The sequence below is a fragment of the Spermophilus citellus genome (genome assembly GCF_964194105.1).
Source record: "Spermophilus citellus genome assembly, chromosome: 16".
Taxonomy (NCBI): domain Eukaryota; kingdom Metazoa; phylum Chordata; class Mammalia; order Rodentia; family Sciuridae; genus Spermophilus; species Spermophilus citellus.
This window is the reverse complement of record NC_138196.1, coordinates 32,510,772-32,533,415: the sequence shown is the minus strand read 5'-3', so window position 1 is coordinate 32,533,415 and position 22,644 is coordinate 32,510,772. Positions and strand designations below refer to the sequence as shown.

Here is a 22,644-nt window from a genome sequence, read left to right as displayed (position 1 = left end):
GAGATACTACCCTGCATTCTATCAGATCACAATGGAATTAAATTAGAAATCAATTATGAAATAAGAAATAAAATCCACTCCCACACCTGGAGATGAAATAATATACTACTGAGTGAACAATGGGTTATAGAAGACATCAAGGAGGAGATGAAAAAAGTTTTTAGAGGTGAATGAGAACACAAATACAACATATCACAATCTCTGGGACACTATGAAAGTAGTTCTAAAGAGGAAAGTTCATTGCATGGAGTTCATTCCTTAAAAGAAGAAAAAGTCAACAAATGACTTAACATTACATCTCAAAGCCCTAGAAAAAGAAGAACAAATCAACACCAAAAGCAGTAAAAGACAGTAAATAATTAAAATCAGAGCTGAAATCAATGAAATTGAAACAAAAGAAACAATTGAAAAAACTGACAGAACAAAAAGTTGATTCTTTGAAAAAATAAATAAAATTAACAGCCCCTTAGCCATGTTAATGAAGAGAAGGAGAGAGAGAGCTTAAATTACCAGCATACATGATGAAAAAGGCAATGTCACAACAGACACTACAGAAATACAGTAGATAATTAGAAATAATTTTGAAACCTTATACTCTAATAAAATAGAAGGCAGTGAAGGCATCAATAAATTCTTTAAGTCATATGATCTTTCCAGATTGAGTCAGGAAGATATACACAACTTAAACATATCAATAACAAGTGAGGAAATAGAAGAAGCCATCAAAAGACTACCAACCAAGAAAAGTCCAGGACTGAATGGATACACAGCTGAGTTCTACAAGACCTTAAAGAAGAACTAATACCAATACTCTTCAATTTATTTCTGGAAATAGAAAAAGAGGGAATACTTCCAAACTCATTCTATGAGTGCAATATCACCCTGATTCCAAAACCAGACAAAGACACTTCAAAGAAAGAAAACTTCAGACCAATATCTCTAATGAACATAGATGCAAAAATACTCAATAAAATTCTGGAAAATCAAATACAAAAACATATCAAAAAGATTGTGCACCATGAACAAGTGGGATTCATCCCAGGGTTCAACATACAGAAGTCAATACATATAATTCATCACAATAGCCTTAACGATAAGAATCATATGATCATCCCGATAGACGCAGAAAAAGCATTTGACAAAATACAATACCCCTACATGTTCAAAACACTAGAAAAACTAGGGATAACAGAAACATGTCTAAACATCATAAAGGATATCTTCACTAAGTCTCAGGCCAACATCATTCTAAATGGAGAAAAACTGAAGGCATTCTCTCTAAAAACTGGAACAAGACAGGTATGCTCTCTCTCACCACTTCTATTCAACATAGTTCTTGAAGCACTTGCCAGAGCAATTAGACATATGAAAGAAATGAAAGAAATAAGTACGTGAAAAGAAGAACTTAAACTATCACTATTTGTTGACAATATGATTCTATATCTGGAAGACCCAATAAACTCCACCAGAAAACTTCCAGAACTAGTAAATGAATTCAGCAAAGTAGCAAAATATAAAATCAACACCCATGAATCAAAGGCATTTCTGTATATCAGTGACAAATCCTCTGAGAAGGAAATAAGGAAAACTACCCTGTTCACAATATCCTCAAAAAAATAAGATACTTGAGAATGAACTTAACAAAAGAGGTGAAAGATCTATTGAATGAAAACTATAGAGCCCTAAAGAGAGAAATCAAAGAAGACCTTAGAAGATGGAAAGATCTACCTTGCTCTTGGATAGGCAGAATTAATATTATCAAAATGACCATACTACCAAAAGTTCTATACAGATTTAATGCAATTCCAATCAAAATCCCAATGACATTCTTCATAGAAATAGAAAAAGCAATAATGAAATTCATCTGGAAAAATAAGAGACCCAGAATAGCTGAAACAATCCTTAGCAGAAAGAGTGAAGCAGGTGGCATCACTATACCAGGCCTTAAACTATACTACAGAGCAATAAGAGATATGAAAATTGTGGTATATATGTGTATTAAGAATTGTAATGCAAAAAAGTATGGTTAAAGGCATAAATTGACGTGAACATACTTTATATAGAGGGATACAAAAAATTGTGCTCTATGTGTAATAAGGATTGTAATGCATTCCACTGTTGTTGTGTATTTTAAAAAATAATAAAATCAATAAAAATAAACAAAAAAAATTTATGCTGAGAAAACTGGAATTCCATATGTGCTAGAATGAAATTTAACCCCTATCTCACTCTGTACATAATGCAAATCAAAGTGGATTGAAGGTCTAGGAATTAGACCAGAAATTCTGCACATACTTGAAGAAGGTGTCGGCCCAACACTGCTTCATGTTTGCTTAGGAACCAATTTCCATAACAAGATTTAAAACACAAGGAGTAAATTAAAAAATCAATAAATGGGATGACATCAAACTAAAAATGTCCTCATAGCAAAGGAAAGAATCAAGAGTGTGAGGAGAAAGAGAGAGACAGAGACAGAGACACTGCATATTGGAAGAAAATTCTTTATCACCTGCCCCTCAGGTAGAGTGTTAATTTCCAGGATATACAAAGAACTAAAAAGAAATTAACACTAAAAAACATAACTCAGTCAATAAATGGGCAAAAGACACTAAATGGACTTCTCAAAAAAAAGAAAAAAGAAATATAAGCAGTCAACAAATATATGGAAAAATGTCCATCATCTCTAGCAATTAGAGAAATGAAAAAAAAATACACTGAAGATTTTGTTTCACTCAGTCAGAATGGCAATTATTTAAAATACAAGAAACAATAAATGTTCGTGAGGATGTAGGGAAAAAGATCCAGTCATACATTGCTGGTGGGACAACAAATTGGTGCAACCATTATGGAAATCATCATGGAGATTCCTCAGAGAACTTGGAATAGAACCACCATTTGACCCAGCTAACCCACTCCTTAGTTTATACCCAAAGGACTTAAAATCAGCATACTACACTTATGCAGCTACATAATGTTTATAGAAGCTCAATTCACAATAGCGGAACTATGGAAACAATGTAGATGCCCTTCAACATATAAATGGATTAATGGTATATATACACAATGAAATATTAATCAGCCTTAAAGACGGATGAAATTATGGCATTTGGAGGTAAATATATGGAACTAGAGACAATTATGCTAGGTGAAATAAGCCAATCCCCCCCCAAACAAAGGCTGGATGTTTTCTCTGATACAAGGATGCTAATTCACAGTGGGGGCATGGCTAGAATAAAATAGAGGTAATTTGGATTAGGCAGAGGCCAGTGAAGGGTGGGAGGGGTCTAGGGGTAGGAAGGATAGTAGGATGAATTGGACAGTACTGGTGTGATTCCACATCATGTACAACCAGAAGAGAGAGAAGTTACACTCCATTGATGTCTGATGTGTCAAAATGCATTCCACTATCATGTATAACAAATAGAACAAATAAAAAATTACCTAAAAATAACTGGGTAAACAGCAGAAAATCAATAGAGGGACGAGAGCAGGGGATAAGGAAAGGGAAGGAGAGGTACCAGGGTCCTAATTAGAATAAAATATGTACCATGCTTTTATAATTCTACCAAAATGGATTCAGCACATATAAATAAAAAGAACCAATAAAATAAGATTTTAAAAAAGATTTAAAAAGTTTTAAGCATGATTCTTAATCATTTCCTTGATAGTTAAAAGTAAATAGAAGTCTTAGCATATGTTTTTTTTTTTTAAAGAGTGAGAGAGAGAGATAATTTTTTATTTTTATTTTTTTATTTTATTTTATTTTTTTTTAGTTTTCGGCGGACACAACATCTTTGTTTGTATGTGGTGCTGAGGATCGAACCCGGGCCGCACACATGCCAGGCGAGTGTGCTACCGCTTGAGCCACATCCCCAGCCCCCTTAGCATATTTTTTTAAATACTTCAATAGCCCATGTGCAACTCTTAGAAAATTTTCACCTAGGACTGGGGTTGTAGCTCAGCGATAGAATACTTGTTTAACATGTGTGAGGCGCTGGATTTGGTTCTCAGCATAACATATAAATAAGTAAAATAAAGGTCCATTGACAACTAAAAAAATATTTAAAAATTTTTTTTTCACTTAACTTTTGTTCCTATTGTATTGCTTAATGTTGGAGTAGTTTAAAAAATGTCAGGGTATACCTGTGATATATCATCTGGATATATCCTCTGTGATGTAGTGTATATGATAGACATATAACAAAGAGAGGCAATCTTGTAAGTATTGAAAATTAATTTTGAGGAGACATACAGTACAGTATATCATAACATGCTACTTGAATCTGCAAGAAACAATTTTTATTAGTCATGACGATATAAACATTATTCCTGTAATGATATAAACACTCTCCTATAACTGCAAGTTCTAAGATAACTATTTTGGAATGATGAAAGGAGGTAGTCGTGGGGAGCTGGGCAATGCTCATCTGCAACCTGTGGTGGTTAATCCTGCCTACAACTGAGAAGTCAAAATAATAGTCAAACATAATTATAAAGTTGTAAGAAATATAATAACATAAAGTTGGGGTGGTTATCTCTGAGTAGTAGGACTGGGGAAAGTGGAAAGGGTGAGAGTTCATGATGAATATTTTGCTCTTTGATGTGTAAAGTATAAAATGCACTATTCTCTCAACTGATAACTTTCTCCTGGATGACCACCCCAATATATCCCATGTGTAACAGTGTTGAATTAGGTGTCCCTTCTATGTTACAACAGCAATAACATGCTTGCCTCTCTTTGCCCTGTTTTGATCTCCACATTTTAAGTAAGTTTATGTGTACATGATTTTCATTTATCTTTATCAGCATTATTAAATTTTTTCAGTCTGAGAAATGACATCTTCTGTAAACCACAGAAAGTTCTCATCTTTCAACTTGTATCATGAAAAATAACACATATAAAAGTATATAATATATATTCATTGAAAACAAGAAAAGATAATAAAGTCTAAAGTCATGTACCCCCTCATGCATGATAATAATCAAAATTACTCAAGAAAAGAAGCATTATATCATCTTCATTCCTTATTGTGTCATCTCTAAGTCTAGTTATCTGGCTGCTTCAGAGGAAAGCTGATGATTTCAATTTATGTATTTTGCTTAATTTAGCCATAGTTTTTGTTCCATGTAACCAGTATTTTGAATTATATAAATGTGAGTTAGTAATTGAACTATGCGAAATTTCAAAACATACCTTAGATTTTTTTGTAGCTTTATTACCAAAGAAATAAATGGGTTCATTTCTGCATCAGTTATTCATTTTTGTATAAATTCTTGCAGGATCTTTGTGACTTAAAATAGCAAGAAATGGTGTCAAAGGGAAAATGACCTCAGGAGAAAAAATCAAGTCCAGTGTGCACACCTATAGCATTTGATCTTAGGGTCAGGCTCCAATCAAGGATACAACAGTTTTTTCAGAGCTCAGAAAGATGTTGGAAGGTGACCTGAAGATTCTCTTACTCAAGCCAAGGGGCTTCAAAGAAGTGAAGATAAATCTATCTTCAAGGAATTGTGAATATGACTTGCTTCCATTCGTTGGTTCAATGGGGCTCAGTTGGGTGATACTGCTGCTTCATGTGTTTTTGTTGGAGTGACTTCTATGATTGCATGTGTCTTGAGAGCTTTAGTGGGCTACAGTGTCTAGGATGACATCATTTACATGTCTGTTGACTCAATGGTGCTATCTGAAATGGCTGGAAGCTGGATGGGCTTCTTTCTCCATCTGAATGGATGATTGTAGACTGAAAGCAGAAGCTGTCAGAACTCTTCGAAGATGGCTGGCCATAATGGACACACTGTCACTTGTACACATTTTATTAGATAAAGGATTCAAAAGCAAGAGCAGATTTAAGTTAAAAGGCCACCCTGGATTTAATAAAGGGGAGTACGGGACTCCACTTTTGGTTGGAAGAATGGATTATGTATAAGTATTTGGAAAGAATAACCTTCTTTAAAAATAATCTACCATAGTCTTCCCTCTGTCCGGCCATAAGAATTCATATCCTTATCTTGCACGAAACATTCTCACTTTTCCCCCAAAGTCCTATATCTTTATGGCATCACCTCAAACTCCTGGATCTTCTCACCTAAATCTGATTCAGATCTGCATGTGTCTCCTGACACATAGCTCCACCTAATACCAAGACCAGTGAACTGTGAACTGAATAGCTTCTCACATCATCAACTGACATACCATTATGAGGTAGAGAGAGAAAAAATTATACTGGATATTCCCAGTTAATAAGGGAGTGGGTGGTAATGGAGAGCACATAGAAATCTGAAGTCTATCTCTCTGAAATTCTGAACTCTATCTGAGCATATATTATTGGGATCACTTACTTCCTGAGCAGAGAATATTTTTTTTTATTATGGTCCAGTTGCTCAGGTCCGTCCTCATGAACGAATTCATTTTTCTTTGATACTTGTCTCTGAATCCCCATCTTTCATTTCCCTAGTAAGATGGCCTCCGTTTGTACTTAAGTACCTGATACTACCTGATTTCTGCTTGCACTAGATTAGGAGCTTAGAGGCATGCTTTTTCTTATGCACTCTCTCTATCCCTTTTACTCTAAACTGTCAGGACTATTACTAGTAAAATTTAAGACTTGAATATTTTCTAAAAATCTTATTCAGATTTATGTCATGATCATATTCATATTCTTGGAGACAGTTTCTCTTAAAGAATGTAAAGTTTCCTAGAAGAATGTCTCAGCTTCTTGAAGACCTTTGGCCTGACTGAGAGCATCTATAGATCATTGCTCTACATCTTTCTGAAGTCTAAAGAACCTGATAGTCACATTCTTGATTGGAGACTGACCCTGAGAGCAGACATTATAAGGGTGCACATTGGACTTGAATTTTTTTTCCTCTGAGGTCATTTTCTCTGTGATATATTTTTAGCTACTTGGAGAGACTGTTCTGGGACTTTTATACTTACTCTTTGTTCTGCTTGAAAACTAAAGAATTTCTCATTTAAAACAAATTCCTTATAATATCCTTATGATTAAACTAAAATAAGTGAGACTCAGTATTCTTTAGGGGAAATCTTCTTAGCCAACTTCATAATTTCATGAGGTACATTTTCTATCATCCATGCTATTGCCAGAGAAATTATTACAAAAATTCTATAATGATAACATTGGTTGTGCTTCCTATAGCACCTGGTAGCAATTTCTTCATGGTCTTTCCAGCCCTGCCAACAATATCCATGAAAACCTTCCAGCCTCTGCCTACCTTGGAAAGGGTATTTTGGCTCCTGGAAAGATAGTACTCCACTTCCAGTATCATTTTTTTGTATTAGTTATCCATTTCTGCAATGATGTGGAAACAAAACTACTGTCCATCAATAGCGGCACAAAGTAATAAATGTTATTGTAGATCACATATGTGATGATTCAAAATCACGGTGGATTGTGCAGAGTGTGCAACTATAAAATGCATGAAGGTCAAGGCAATCCCACATACAATCCTGTGTAAGATCAAAGTGCTATTTCAAATCTGCCTAACTTACTCAGTGAATGATGTTTGAACAATTGATTAATCACTGGAGAAAAATAATGTTGTTATTATCACACACAATCAATCCCAGAGAGCTTGAATATTAAAAATCATTATATGAAAATATAATAACACTACAAAAATATTCACTTAATTCTGTAACAGAGAGGCCTATGAAGGTCAGAAAAGCAAAGAGCTGAAATAATGAGTTGTTGGATTAGAACACATGAGAGCTAAGTGCTTCCATATTAAAAACACAAACACAATTAAAAGGTAGAAGACAGTGGAACATGTATACACAACAAAAGACACAAAAGAGTGAATATCAAAATATATTGAGTGTTTGAAAGTCAATAAGCCAACAGATGACTCCCCTGATAGAAGACCATAAAAGAAATAGGAATTTCAAAAAGAAATGAGAACAGTTAAAACACACACAATTGTTCAATTTTACTGGGAACTAAAATTGAATATTGTAAAATGAAACAATAAGAATTCATTTCACACACTTCAACTACGCTTTAAAAATCTCTCTGTATTAAATGTGTATTCCCTGATGTTTGACAAACTCTTTGATTTGAACTCTGCTGGTGGATAGGTGTACTGGATAGAACAAAAACACCATGAAGGCCAATCCTTTCTGCTTCCATTTGAACTTCACACTTCCCATTCTGAGAATTAACAGTTCAATTAGTAATAAGAAAGTATGACATAAGATTTGTACACAAAATTATGGATAAATATGATAATAGAACATGTAGAATAACTAAATGCCAGCTAATAGAGCCACTTAAGTAATATTAAAATACATTTAGGAAAGCATCTGGTAAGATATATCCCAAAATATTTGCAGAGGTTAACTCTGGACATGATATTGCTCTTCTTTTTCTTTCTTATTTATCATTATTTCCTAAAATTTATATGAATATTATAAAGGTAACTTTCTCCCATTAAAGTATGTGTAAATATTTCGAGCATTAATTTAGAACCCATGAACCTTACAGATATACTTACTCTCCCAGAAAAACAATCTCAGTGTTGATTTCCCCTGACCTGTGACGTAGAAAATTCCTCAGGAAAGCGGTCACACTGTCTACAGTGATGTTTCCACAGACTACAATGAACCTAGGTAAGAAGAATAGACAGAAGGGTCATCTGAAGAACAAAAGTACAACGGGGAGTGGATTCCCCATATCCACAGGGAGTGGATTCCAAGACCCCCAAAGATACCAAAATTTGCAGATGCTCAAATCTCTCATAAAAAATGATATATTGATAGCATATAACTTAGCAGATTCTCCTGTCTACTTGAATCATCATTTGATTACTTATAATACCTTATACATTGTACATGCTATGTAAATAGTTAGTACACTGCCTTTACCTCCTTGAATAGGTTCATAGTTTGCTATGGAACTTGTACTCCCATTGCAAATAGTTGTTCAGGGAATAATGACAAGGGAAATGTATGTACATGTTCATTTTTTATGCAATTTTCTACCAGTAGTTGGTAGAATCCACTGATTATAGCTTCTTATTAGGTCTTAGGGATGACAATTAGCTTAACCCTGATTACAAGTAAATTTAGATTTTAAATCCTCAGATTTTTAAAATAGGAACACTAAGAGCTGCATCTCCAATGTACAAAAGCACCAGACTTCTGTGGTCTTCTAGCTCATCTCAAATATGGCATGTTTCCAAACAACTGAATTGCATGTAGTTTTTCAGGAGCACAATCATTGCTAGATTTATTGTAGCTATTTATGACTTATAATGGATTTCTCATTCAGTTTTTCTCCCTTGGATTTCTGATGCTCTGATATAGACTTTTTTTTTCATTGAGGAACTGAGGCTCAGAATGGTTTAATCCACTTTTCCGTAGCAAATGGGAAATATTGTTGTTGAGCTGGTCTCCTATTCTAGATCAGTTCCACATCTAAAATTATCAGGTATATATGACAAAATAAGCCATATGGAGAGAAATCTAAGATAGGTACAGAAATAAATGTTTTCAGGATGAAAAACAGCCATCAATTTTCTTAGGCTTAGCATATTTGCAAAAACTATTTCCCCATTAATTATTTAAGAAAACAAAAGGAATAATTCTAGCCTAAATTAACCTAAAATTTCCTAACCCTAGTGGCTGATATTTCATGCATTTCATATGCCTTTTCTGAGATGAAAAGTTTCAGATTTTGAGACTTTGGCTTATCTGGTTTATTCCATTACTTTATCTTAGTTATTTTTTCATTAATTTCAACATATATTTCCTTTTCTATTTATACTTCTTGGTCAACAAAGTTTTTTTTTAATCAAATGTGTTAAGAAATCTCTCCAAAGGGATTAATCTCCAATGTGCCTTTTTATTGTGGGGACTAAATGAAAAACAATTATATTACATTTAAGGTCTCCAATGCCTTCTTTTCTTCATAGATGTGAAAAATAATAATGGAAACAAAGGTAACATAAGTTCAGAAGAAAATAGAATAAAAACACTTCCACATATAGTTTTCCTCCTTGGAATAAATAGTCATAATTTAGACAAAATCAATAATTTTAGAAGCACTGTAGAAGGAGGTAAAAAATTGTTCTTCACTGTAGCAAATCTTTGCCAAAAAATGAGCTCCAAGTGGTTTAGGGGAGTTTTACCTAAGGCAACTCAATTACCTTAATTATTTTAAATTTGAATTGTGGCTTTAACTTTATCCATTATGTAAAGTTTGCGAAAAGTTCACCATATGATGGAAATGAATGAGACAATTAGTAACACAAGAGATTAGACAGTGATAAAGAATGTAGATTTGGATTAGATAGAGGAAAGTGAAGGAGGACAGGGAATATGAGGGTAGAAATGATAGTAGAATGAATAGGACATTACAACCCTTTGTGCATATACAACCAGAAGAATGAGAGGTTATACTCCATTTATGTGTGATGTGTCAAAATGTGTTCTACTGCTATGTATAACTAATTAGAACAATCAAAAATATTTAAAAAGAATGTAGAGATATTGCCAAAATCACTACTATTTATTGACAGTGGATTATAAGATTATCTGTCATTTTAGTTCTACATATTTTTGGAATAAAAATGGAGTCACTGGTGTTAGAAAGAAAGAAAGAAGGAAAGAAAGAAAGAAGGAAGGAAGGAAGGAAGGAAGGAAGGAAGGAAGGAAGGAAGGAAGGAAAGAAGGAAAGAAAGAAAGAAAGAAAGAAAGAAAGAAAGAAAGAAAGAAAGAAAGAAAGAAAGAAAGAAAAGACAGGAGGTAACAAAGGAGCAGTTTTTATGCAAAATTACAAGATAACAACTATCACATAAGACACTCAGACCACAACCTGCACAAGATCCCCAAAAACCTTGCACAAAGAAGTGCTTCTACAGGGGCATCTGAGTGACAACTGTCTATTCAACCTCACACTGGTACCACCCCTTTATTAGTCTTTGTAGCCAATAATTATTTTTCAATATTTCTTCTGTAGTCCCCTACTTATAACTGTTTATTTTTTATCTGGTGCTCAAAAGCTTTTCCTACCTCAGCCTCTCAAGAACTTAGTAGCACAGGCATGACCCACTGTGATCAGCTTTCATTTCACCTTGAAATCATCCTTTACCTCCTTAAATATGCTCATAGTTTGCTACAGAATGTGTATTTCCATTGCAAATGTCTTATATTCCCAATTAAATGTCAGTATTCTTTGGAGAATCCCTGCCACTCTGTTATTTAGGTTTGCCTACTTGATTTAATGTCCTTATAAGTGTCTATATAGTAGTTTGTATCAAATATTTATTTGTATGGTATTGATTCTAGTACAGTCCCTTCAGTGATGAAAAAACTTGCCAAAATGTTCACCTTTGATCTGTAACCAGGTCAGTTAGTAGGCATCTATTATAAGGTATGTGCCTAGTGGAATATGTGAAACAGTAGAAATTGCACTTAAATGATACTTACTTCTTCCCTTTGACCACTTCATAGGAACTGGTGTATTTCCTTTTGTTAGCAAAAAGTTCCACCATTTCAGGGATATAGTTCGCAAATAATATCTAAGAGGATCAGCAAATAAAATGTTAGGTCTCATTATATTTTATCAGTGCATTATAGTCATACATAATATTGGGGTTTATTTTGACACACTCATGCAAGCATGGAATATAATTTGTTCTACCTTCAGTCCCCAGTACTTCTGCTCCCAAACCCTCCCCCTGTTCTTCTTCCTCTATTCTACTGGTCTTCCTTCAATTTATTTATAGCTTTTAAAAAAACAGAAAGAAGAAATTCACTGTGGTATATTCATATATATCCATAGCATATTCTGGTCAATTCAATTCCACCATTCCTCTCCTTTCCCATCCCTCTACTTCCCCATCAATCCCCTTCTTCTGTTCCATTGATCATTTTTTTCATGAAATTCCTCTCTATTTTCCCCCCTTATTTCAGTCTAGTTTCCTTGGTAGATACCCCCAAAAAACTAGAATCAATATACTGTAGTGATATAGTAAGATATGGAACCACCTGAAGTGCCAGTGTACAAATGAATGGATAAAGATAATGTGGCATATGTACATACAAAATGGAGTTTTACTCAACTATAAAGAATTAAATTGTGTTGGTAAATGAATGAAACATGATGCTTTATGACATAAGCCATACTCAAAAAAGTGAAGGGTTGAATGTTTTCTCTCATATGTGGAAAACTAGACCAAAATAAGGTCTCATTATTTTTACAAATGTTCCAAAAATTCCAAGAATATAAAATAATAAAAAGTCATGTACAACTTTCTTCCATCTAGCAGGTTATATGACAGTTATCTGCATTTTAAAAGGGAGACCATTTTTCTTGATTGGCTTTTGGATCTGGCTAAAATTTAATAAAATGTTTTTCAGTACACAACATGATAAAGCAAAGATAAGGGGACGGTCACTTCTCTTATGGTTTTGCCCTTCATAACTTTCAATTCCCTTCTTGATTCTGACTTTGCACTATTTGGTCCTTGGAAGAATGAAAGGATCATGGGGCTGAGGGAGCTTAAGAGATAATGATTGAGATGAAAGGATGTACCACCATGGACAGGAGGGTATGAGAAAGAAGATGCAGTACAGAACTCTTATTGTTGTTGTGCTTTTTTCCTTTTGGTACCAGGGATTGAACTCTGCATCAATCAACCAATGACCTACATCCCCACCCACTCCCTTTTAAAAATTTAGAGACAGGGTCTGGCTTAGGGCCTTACTAAGTTGCTTAGGTCTTCCCTAAGTTGCTAATGCTGTCTTTGAACTCATGATCTTCCTGCCTCAGCCTCCTGTGTCACTGGGATTACAGGCATGCACCACTGTACCCAGCTCTGTAATAGTTTTTAAGTAACTAAAATAAAACTCATTAAAAGAAAAGGAGCCTTCCTCCTTTGCCCTTAATATATTCCTAAACCAAGAATAGATGCTCATTTATCTGAAATTAAATGCTGATGGGTAAGAGCTTACTCATTTGGGCTGGATGAAATAGAACTTTCCCTAGATCAAATCTCGAATTTCCTTCTTCAGAAGAAAGACTTTAATTTGATGGTAAAAGATGAAGGAAGATTGGTTTATTCAAATCAAGGTAGAGGCTAAGGAAAGTTTTCTCCCTTTTCTACCATCCTTCACCCCTAGAAACCAAAAAAATTGTACCTTGGGCTCTTGGGGATGCAGTTTATAAAATATGGAATTTATGCATCTTCTCATTTTCACATGACACCTGCTTCAAACCTTTACCTCTGGTGACTAACCAGTATTTCTCAGTTCATATAACTACATTCAAAATACACTTAAAAATATTGTTCACCAAACTCCCCAGGGTGAAGAACATGATAAAGGTCCGTCCTAGGGACGTCTTGGCTACCACATCTCCAAAGCCGACGGTTGACGTTGTTGCCATGACCAGGTAAATGGACTCAAAATATGTTATATTTTGTGAATTTCTACCTTTGAGCCAGGGATCACCAAAATTTTCCACCTGTTTAAAGAGAAAAGACTTAGATTTCTGAATGGAATCTAAGGGAAGGTTTAGAACAAATAGGCAAGACCTCAAATTAATCTCACTTAATTTCTTCCAAATGAAAAATTAAATGATTCTGAGGCTGCTGTGAGGACTTTGCATATTTCAGGTGTGTGATTGTAAAGCCTGAGTTCTCTTCATTGTGAATATTGCTGAACCTGAGGTGACGTGTGGCTTGTGCTCTGTATCTGAAATACTCCATGGAGTGGAGGCCACTGCCCCATCTTTCTTCTCATGAAGCATGCCATGGCAGACTAGAGCCCAGGGACCCCAAAGTCTCTCAGGTCAAGCAGTTACCACTCATCTTCATTTACTAACCAGATTAGGAACACCATTGAGGAAAAAAAATATTTTAGTAAATGAGTACTTCATTTTAGTGAGCTTAAGTACATAAATACTAGTATAAGAAAAATAGACAACCTTCCCAAGTATTTCCCCCTTTCCTTGCAAAAATATTTCCAGTGATTAAAAAAAAACCTCTGAAAAATATTTTCCTGTTTTTTCCCTTGAAGTCTTTACATTTTAAGAAAACTAAATTTATTATATTATCTTTTTTTCTATTAAGTAAATGTAGTAATAGGCATTTATGAGTATTATAAATATGTAAAATATAATATATATTTTATATAACATAATAGTTATTATTATGTATTATATATGCCATGCATTTTATATATGTTTATATTTATATACAATTTATAAGTATGTATAATTTATAAGTATGTATTTATACATAATTGTTTTTTTTCCCTTTTTTTTTACTTTTTCCCCCTTAGTTTACATATTTCTTAGATGTTTTCCAGCAACAATGATGATAAAATGTTGGAGATGTCTGGAGAAGGTATGTGTTTTGTTATTAAAAACTGGAATTGGGATCAGAAGTCATGTTATTTGCACATGTATTTGCTCGATTTTTAAAAGCAATGTTCCAAATACAGACCTTTTCCTAATTTTGATGGGGCAGAGGGTTAAAATTGTTTATGCCTTTAACCCCACACTCCAAAATAGAAAAGAGGATGTATATTCATACTTAATTTCCATGGCTGATACTAGATATTGTTGCAACATGTACCAATCTGCTTCTGCTGACTCCTGGGGTCTTCACTATTTTTAAGACTAGTATACATCAGATGAAAGCCAAATTTAAGTCACTCCTATATATTGGGACAGTTTCCTTGAAGCTTAAACTCCATTGTCTTTCACAACATCTTGGCACAGGGATTCAATATTATCCCTGAGAAATACATTGTATAGAAGAAAAGCAAATTGATTTCAATCTGAGAATATCCTTGAAAATAATTTAAATAGCCCTTTAAAATTTAACTCGCTGTCTTTGGGAGTATTTCTTACTTCAGTGTTTCAAATCCCTTGCTACTTTCCCAGCATCTCTTTAAATTGCCCGTGTAGCTTATGGGGAAAGAGAGTTGGCAGCCTTAAGCTGATCTATCTGTTCACTATGCTTTTTCTCTTACCATGTTGGCATCAACCCATTAGACCAAGATGGGAAGTAACTTAAAGTTAAGGCAGAGGATCATGGACCAGTGTTTAGATACTGAATCATTATCTAATTCCATATTTCAAAACTGAATCTCATGTTTTTAAACTTTATCTTTCAGTGCAGTTTAGGTAAGGGACACCACGTAGAAGGAGAATACTAGGATACTTTCCCATCTTCTCTCACCTCTCCACTAACATTATATTAGTTATAGTCTTGTGGCACATGCACATTCTAGTTTGTAATCATAAGGTGTCTGGTTATATTGACTGTCTTTTAAATTAAGTCAGTAATCACTAACGCTATTTTTCATCATGGACTGTCCATTTGTTTTGTTTTGTTTTTAGTTTTGATTCATGGCCTTTGCAGCTGCTTTTGATCAGGATACATTTCTGAAAGGGTTTCACAGGTGTTATTTTCCCTTGGATGCTTAAAGTAATAAAATAGGTTACATTTTTTTTCACACAAACTTCAAGACATTTCTCTATCATTTTCTGGTATTCAGTAAAGCTACCAAGAAATATGATGCTAGTTTTTTCCCCTTTTCTGTGGGTCTTGCTTTCTTCTGCATAGATTCTCTCCCTTTTCCTTGGAAGTCAATGATTGTTCCAAAACATGATTGGAATTAATAATTTAGAGTTGCCAGGTGATGTGGCACATGCCTATAATTCCAGTGGCTTAGGAGGCTGAGGCAGGGGGATCTCACGAGTTCAAAGGCAGCCTCAGCAAAAGGGAGGTGCTAAGCAACTCAGTGAGATTCTGTCTCTAAATAAAATACAAAACAGGGCTGGGCATGTGGCTCTGTGGTCAAATACCCTTCAGTTTAATTCCTGGAACCCACCACCCCCAAATAATAATAATTTAGAATCATTTTCCCTGGAATACAGTGTACTTTTTAATCTATTGATGCACAACCATGTTTTCAAACAATTTTCTGGTGCCATTTTTTGCATCCTTTCCTTTGAAAATACTTATGATATTTATACTTTGTTGAATCAATCTTGTTATCCATCTTTCATGTTTCTTCTCCACAATTATGTATCTTCTAAATCAGTATTTTTTCTTTTGTCCTGTCATGCATGTTTCTGAACATGTTTGTGTCATTTTATTTTGGTTTCTTTTAATATGATTTCAGCTCTGTAATAATTTCTTCTTCTTTTTCTCTGTTATCTCTCAACCTATTCTTCTGTTCCTCCAATTGTTTAATAATTCCATAGTCAAAACCTTATAAATTATTGTATGAAGGATAATTTCAGTCTTTTTTTATAGTTCTCTGCATTTTTTTTCAAAATGAGGGATTTTCTTAACTTTTCTTTGTTCCCCTGGGAAAATTATCTTGTAATGATTGGTATTATGTAACTACTATTATAGTGGTATCTCTATCCCTTCCCCGACACCTTGTTATTTTTGACAGATTTGAATCTTAGGTACCACACTGATTCATCTCTTGTTAATGCTCATCTTTTGTCGGTATCAACTTTCAGCAGGATATTGTGAGTATGGAAAGGTGTTGAGTTGGAATCATGATAACTTTTATTTTGATTTGTCATTTCAAACAGTCTCCCAGTAAATCTAATGAGTATAGTCCCACTAGATTTTTTACATTTTGGAAATTAGTGTGACTCAAATAGAGCCCTTTAATTCACAAGTCATTTGGTTGCTTCTCCCTTCTCTGCATGCAGCCTTCCTGGAAGTCTCCTCAGCTGGGGGACTGCATGCCCAGTGGGGTAATGGGCTCACATGCTTAGAGAGAGGACAAGCAAGAGACTTCAATGATTTAAGTGGGTCAGGCAGATCCCATGCCCAACCCAAGAGCACCTGCTTTACACAGGGAGCAGTCACTCTTCAGCTATGACTCTTGGTGGCCTTGAGAGTGTGGGGTTACCCCACTCTTGCATTTTCCCAAAGAATTTAGAAATCTGGATTTTTATGACTATGACTCTTGGTGGCCTTGAGAGTGTGGGGTTACCCCACTCTTGCATTTTTTTAAAGAATTTAGAAATCTGGATTTTTATGTGAGTGCTCCATAAAAGTTAGCAACTAATTAAAAAGATAGAAAACAGAAAATGAAAACATAATTAAGTAAAATAAAACATGCTGATAGGCACATTAGCTGAAAATCCTCTAATTGGAATTGCCATTGAAGACAACAGGTCAGAATGGCTTCTCCTTCAGCCTTCTAGGATGGCCAGCAAATCTCTACAGGAACCCTGATAATTGCTTCTCCCCTGGTAGTTGCATGACTCTAGGTCTAATTCTCTACACTCAAGGATCTGCCTTTCCTGCTGTGACACATCTTCAAGAAAAACTTTCCCCTGCTTAAGTGCTAAAGAGGAATGTGGCTGGCTTCAGATTTTTCAAAAGTCCCATAATAGTGTGCATTTAGTATTTAACCTTTCCTGGATAAATTGAGGATGGTAAGTGGTTTGACTTTTTGTTCTTGTTATTGTTATAAATGATTTTGAGAGACAGAGTCAAGGCCACAGGACTGCTCCTATATTTTCTATTTTGTTTTTCTCAAAGGATTAAGGATTTTTTAGGCTTTAAACCTCCCACTTCAATTTTCACATTCTTCACATCAATTTCACATTTGCTCCTCAAGAAGTAAAGACCAGGAATTTCTTTCATATTGATGCAATCCATTTACTGTGTGGCTCACTATGTGGGATAGGAACTAGTCCTTCCTATAGGTTAAGGAAGCAGAGAGATATTCAGATTAATTTCAGGAGCCTCAAAACTTCCTTTGGTGTGGCTGGGGTTGTGGCTAAGGTGCTAGAGTTCTTGCCTGGCATGTGTGAGGCACTGAGTTCGATTCTCACATGGCATATAAGTAAATAGAATAAAGGTCCACTAAAAATTAAAAAAAATATATATTTTTTATAAAAACTTTCTTTGGCAATAGCAACTCCTCCTGGACAACTATATAGCTTCTGTGTCTGAAATTTTTTAATTGGGTTTCTCCTCCCTCCTCCTCCTCTTCCTCTCCCCCCACCCCCCTCCTTTAAGGGGTTGAACTCAGGGTCTAGTGCACAGTAAGATATATATATATAATTTGAGAATCCCTAGATCTCCATGAAATTTAGCAATAAATTTTACCTATTATGCATAACTTCAGACTTTATTATTTCTTTCCCTAAGAGCAGATTATCAAGGTGTGATCATGAGAGACACATATTTGAGATATGAAGGTGAGAAACAGCCCTATATAGGGGTAGTAAAAAATTAACCCTCTGTTCTATGCAGATTCCTATTCATTTTTTGAAGAAAGGTTGCTGACATTGACAGGCACACTGTTAGGCATCCTGATGCAATGCTTACCAGGTGAATGAATCCTGCTGCCGTGAACCAGGTACTGAGAGCTATTGATAACAGTTTGGAAAACTTCACTGAATTACTAGAGAAAGAAAGACAAAGAGCTGTTGGGTCTCCTCAAACAGGCTCCAAAATAACAAGAAGACCTCATCCTTTTAGATTTTGCTTTCTATTCAAGATTTGAATCATACACCTGAAATAATGACATTCCCAGGGGAAGGTATGACAAATACAGACTTCCAGGCCCCACCCTTAGCTACCAATCAGCATTACTACAAGATTCTTTGCTTGATTCATACATGGTAGAGTCTGGAAAACCCGGCTCTATAACTCAACTGGTCCTATTTATTTCAAATTGTGAATTTTGCTGTAATATCTATTAGCCTTCTATTATATCGCCTTTAAAAATACACAGCATGAGGATCATCATAAGATCAATCTACTAGATTATTATGTTGTCTAAAGTAAAAGTACAAAATGCATAAATCCATCAGTCCAGGGAGTGGGCTTGCAAAATGAAATTTTGAGTAAATCACAGAAATGTAGAGTCCCTGAGATTGCTGAACTCAGAGCAGAGTCTTGGGGGGAAGAGGGTCAGAGATCCTCCTGTCACCCCAGGAAAGCCCCAGAGTTCAGCTGAAAACTCTGTGATTTTCAGGCAGCACCATTTGTCACACAAGAACAGCCTTTCCTTCCCCGACTTCTCCACAATGCACAAACTCTTAGCAATGAAATGCACCTGGTTTGTCATACTTGATTTTTCTAGTGAAAATGTAGAAAATACAGGGGTGAGTAGATTTTGAGTAGTTACCAGACCAAACTGCTTTAAATTTTAGATGTATTGCTGCTCAAAGTTGTTTGGATTTTGTTGTTTTTTGAAGATATGTAGGTAGGTCTTTTTTTTTTTTCCCCAAGGTTGGGGATCAAACCATGCATCTAGGTAAAATTTTACCTAGTGTGCCATGACTTTATTTCTACAAGCATAGTTAACTGATGCAAATGGACAACTCTCACATACAGAGGAACTGTTACACTCCTAAACTTGAAAAAATGCTTCTTATTTTACTCGGCAAGGAGAAACATGATTCATTTAAAAAAATGTGTAGAGCCAAAGCCTTTGAATTATTGTTTATTTTTTGGTGGAGGGACCTAGAACAAGAAGTCAACTGGAATTTACAAAAAACAAACAAACAAACAAACAAAAAAACACAGTCTCTTTAAAATGATCACAAAGTTTGGGGCCAGTGTACCATGATGGGAAAAAATGAATAAATAATATGAATACTGAGGGACTTCATGATTTTTACACTGAAATTCTGTTGGGACTTGAGTGGAGCCTGAGGTCCAGTTAACATTTTCCTTCTAATCCAAACTACTAAACAAGCAGTACAGCCAGACAAAGCTAGCATTTACCTTGTCTTGATGGCTTGTAGAATTTGCAAGATTCGAGGGAGTTCCAGTAGCCGCAAAGCTCTTAGAAACCTTAAACCTACAGAGCAATCAAAAGGAGAAAGATTCCAAATGAAGAGGGTCACCCCAGGGAGCAGCCTCAATGATAACAGGACTGACTGGAATTACATGCATTCTTTTCCTCCCTGCAATGTCTAAATGTAGTGTAGTGTTAAGAGGGTAAGAACATGAGCTGAAGTTCAAATCCTGGTCCTGACACTTACTAGCCAATGTCACCCCAGACAATTCTCTAACTTCTATAGTTCCTCATCTCTAAATTGGAAATTCTAATAATATCTACTTTATATAGTTGTAGAGTTAATAGAAAGCATGTTAAAGCATGCCTTCCATATAATGAGCACTGTTCATTTTACTCTCTTCTTTTGAACTGGGAGCAAATTTTCATCAAGCACTTAAACTCTTGACTATCCAATTTCTATAAACTCTTCAATATTTGTCAGATGTGTTATTTTATGCAGCTTTCTAATAATGGTAGCAAGGAAACTGGTATATGTTTATAGATAAGAAATAAAAATATAAGATTACATGAAAAGCAATTAAAGCTACATACTACAAAAGCACTGTCAATGTATCTACTTTAAAGGCAAAACAACTCATTAAGTAATTCCCAAACATGTTGCAGCATGTGTAGGTATGATGATTAGCTTTTGAAAACTAAGGGAGGCTTTTTATCCCAGTGCATGTGGGATCCCCACACAACAATGCCACAGGAGAATGGAATTCTTGATCTTTTCCTCTCAGATTGTGGCTGTGGTTATTCCATCAACAACAATGGAATGCTTACTCTATACCAGGTACACTGCTAGGTGTTGAGGCCAAAAGTAGATTTCTGTAAACACCATCTAAAACCACATGATTAGGGAGAGGAATTTTTAAAATAACAGTCAGGATTCAAAGAAAATGAAAGATAAACACTTATAGATGATGGTGAGAGGTTTTTTTCCCCATTATATATTGTTATTGATTCCAACAGCATACTTACCTAGCCAATTACTCTTCAAGTAATAAGAAATAAATGTTGGTGGGATGGTAAAAATGTCTACAATGGAATTCATCTCCAACCAGAACTTGATCTTGTCATCAGCTGCCAAAAACTATCAAATGGAAAAAAAAAATTCAAAATTCTGTCATGCTCAGGAATTTTAAAGTGAACAGGGGAGATGACATTATCCAACTGCATTTCATTCATCAACTGAAGCTTTGTTCTTGTTCTATCTTATACATGTGCAAACACAACAAATATATGTGCATCTATAACAACTTTGCATCTATATAAATATATCTTATAGTAGTCATTATAAATGTACATATATTTACATAGATGCAGATATTGCACTTTTAGTGGGTGTTAAATAAATAAACATATATGCATTTTACTTACTGAATCTTAATTCTCACATTTCAGTATAAGCATTTTCACCTTTTTACTTCTCCTAGAGTTTTCTGATAAATAATTACATAAAAAAACCCATTGTGTGCTATGAAGATATATGATTTAGGATGATCTACAACGAAAAAGGTATAGCTTCCTAGAACCTTGGTTGACCATGCCTGTATTTATGAACTTTGCTATTTAGATTAAGAAAACTTGATTTCCAGAGAGTCTGCTATAACAGAAGATTTTGATGGAAAGTGTGGTGAGAGTGAGATTTATAGGAAGGTAGTAAAAATTCACATCTTATATATGTGTATATACACTTGCATAAACAATATGCTCATATGGATAAAATATGGATAAAATATTTGATTTTATACTGTATGTACATATAAAGGTATATGTATATAGTCTCCCATAATTATGGAATGAATAAATACATTAAAAACTAGAATGAGTACTTACTAAATGTCTATGGAATAAAAGAATTGCTTCATAAATGCGTGTAACATAAGTGAAACTACAATACAATAGTATTTTACATTGCCATATTGCACACATACCATTAGTCAAACAATGGCATCTTCTGGAGATTTGTTCAAGCTCTGCTAGCTTGTGATTATTAATAGAGTTTTCCTAGTGGTAGGTGAGAAAGGAGGACATTGTGACAGGGTGATGGTACTTAATAAAGGAATTGTTTTTACTTGTGTTGGAATTTTGGACCTGGCTTACAGTTTCAAGTGCAGGAGAGAGAAGATTAAGGCCTTATTATATGTTTAACAACGTAAAGAACAGACCCTTCATCTTTCCAGCCTGAAAAACTTGTGCAGATTGTGTAACTAAGGCACAGGCAGGTCTCTTCAAGTTGTTCCTGTTGTGTTTGTGTGTCTACCCACATTTCCCACTGGTACTTACTCTCAACCCAAAATAGAAACTGAAGAAAGCATTGAAAATCAAATCCACAGGGATTGTTTTGTCTTCATATGAAGAACAGCTTCCAACAGGGCTGGCAAAGAAATGAGGGCAGTTTGTAAAGGTGAACATTTAAAACAGCTATAACTATAAAGGACAAATAAAAGGAGAAGATAGGCAATTTTCTCTTTATTCATCATGAAGGGTCAGTTAAGTTCAGATCTGAAGAAAATTACCTTTCTCCTGGGAGTACAGCTATGCATAAACAAAACCATTGGACCACCCATGGAGCTAAAAATAACAGGAAAATTACCCTCTATTTCTGTCATAGGCTTTATTGGTTTCATTTCAATTTTCTCATTCATATTCAGAGCCATAAAGATAATGTGACTCTTCTTGGTTTGCAAGACTATCTATCTAGTCGGGATATTTGATAGAATTTGCAAGATTCCAGAATTTGATACAGAGCTATTCTTTGTCAAGTGGACTAAACTGAACCAAATTCAAAGAAAATTTCCTAAAAGATCTGCTTGGAATTTTACAAAGCAAAGACT

General features: G+C 34.8%; 1 protein-coding gene across 1 annotated transcript in view; it reads right to left on the bottom strand.

The window, feature by feature from the left end:
• Positions 1-22,644, bottom strand: part of KCNU1 (potassium calcium-activated channel subfamily U member 1) — a gene marked incomplete at its 5' end in the record, with an annotated part of 157,746 nt that overhangs the window by 101,226 nt on the left and 33,876 nt on the right. Inside the window, 7 exons of the mRNA XM_081269492.1 lie at positions 8,512-8,622; positions 11,447-11,538; positions 13,314-13,484; positions 18,340-18,415; positions 19,747-19,822; positions 20,786-20,897; positions 22,094-22,184. Of these exons, the coding sequence (XP_081125618.1) occupies positions 8,512-8,622; positions 11,447-11,538; positions 13,314-13,484; positions 18,340-18,415; positions 19,747-19,822; positions 20,786-20,897; positions 22,094-22,184 (729 nt within the window). The remainder of the gene's footprint in view (positions 1-8,511; positions 8,623-11,446; positions 11,539-13,313; positions 13,485-18,339; positions 18,416-19,746; positions 19,823-20,785; positions 20,898-22,093; positions 22,185-22,644) is intronic.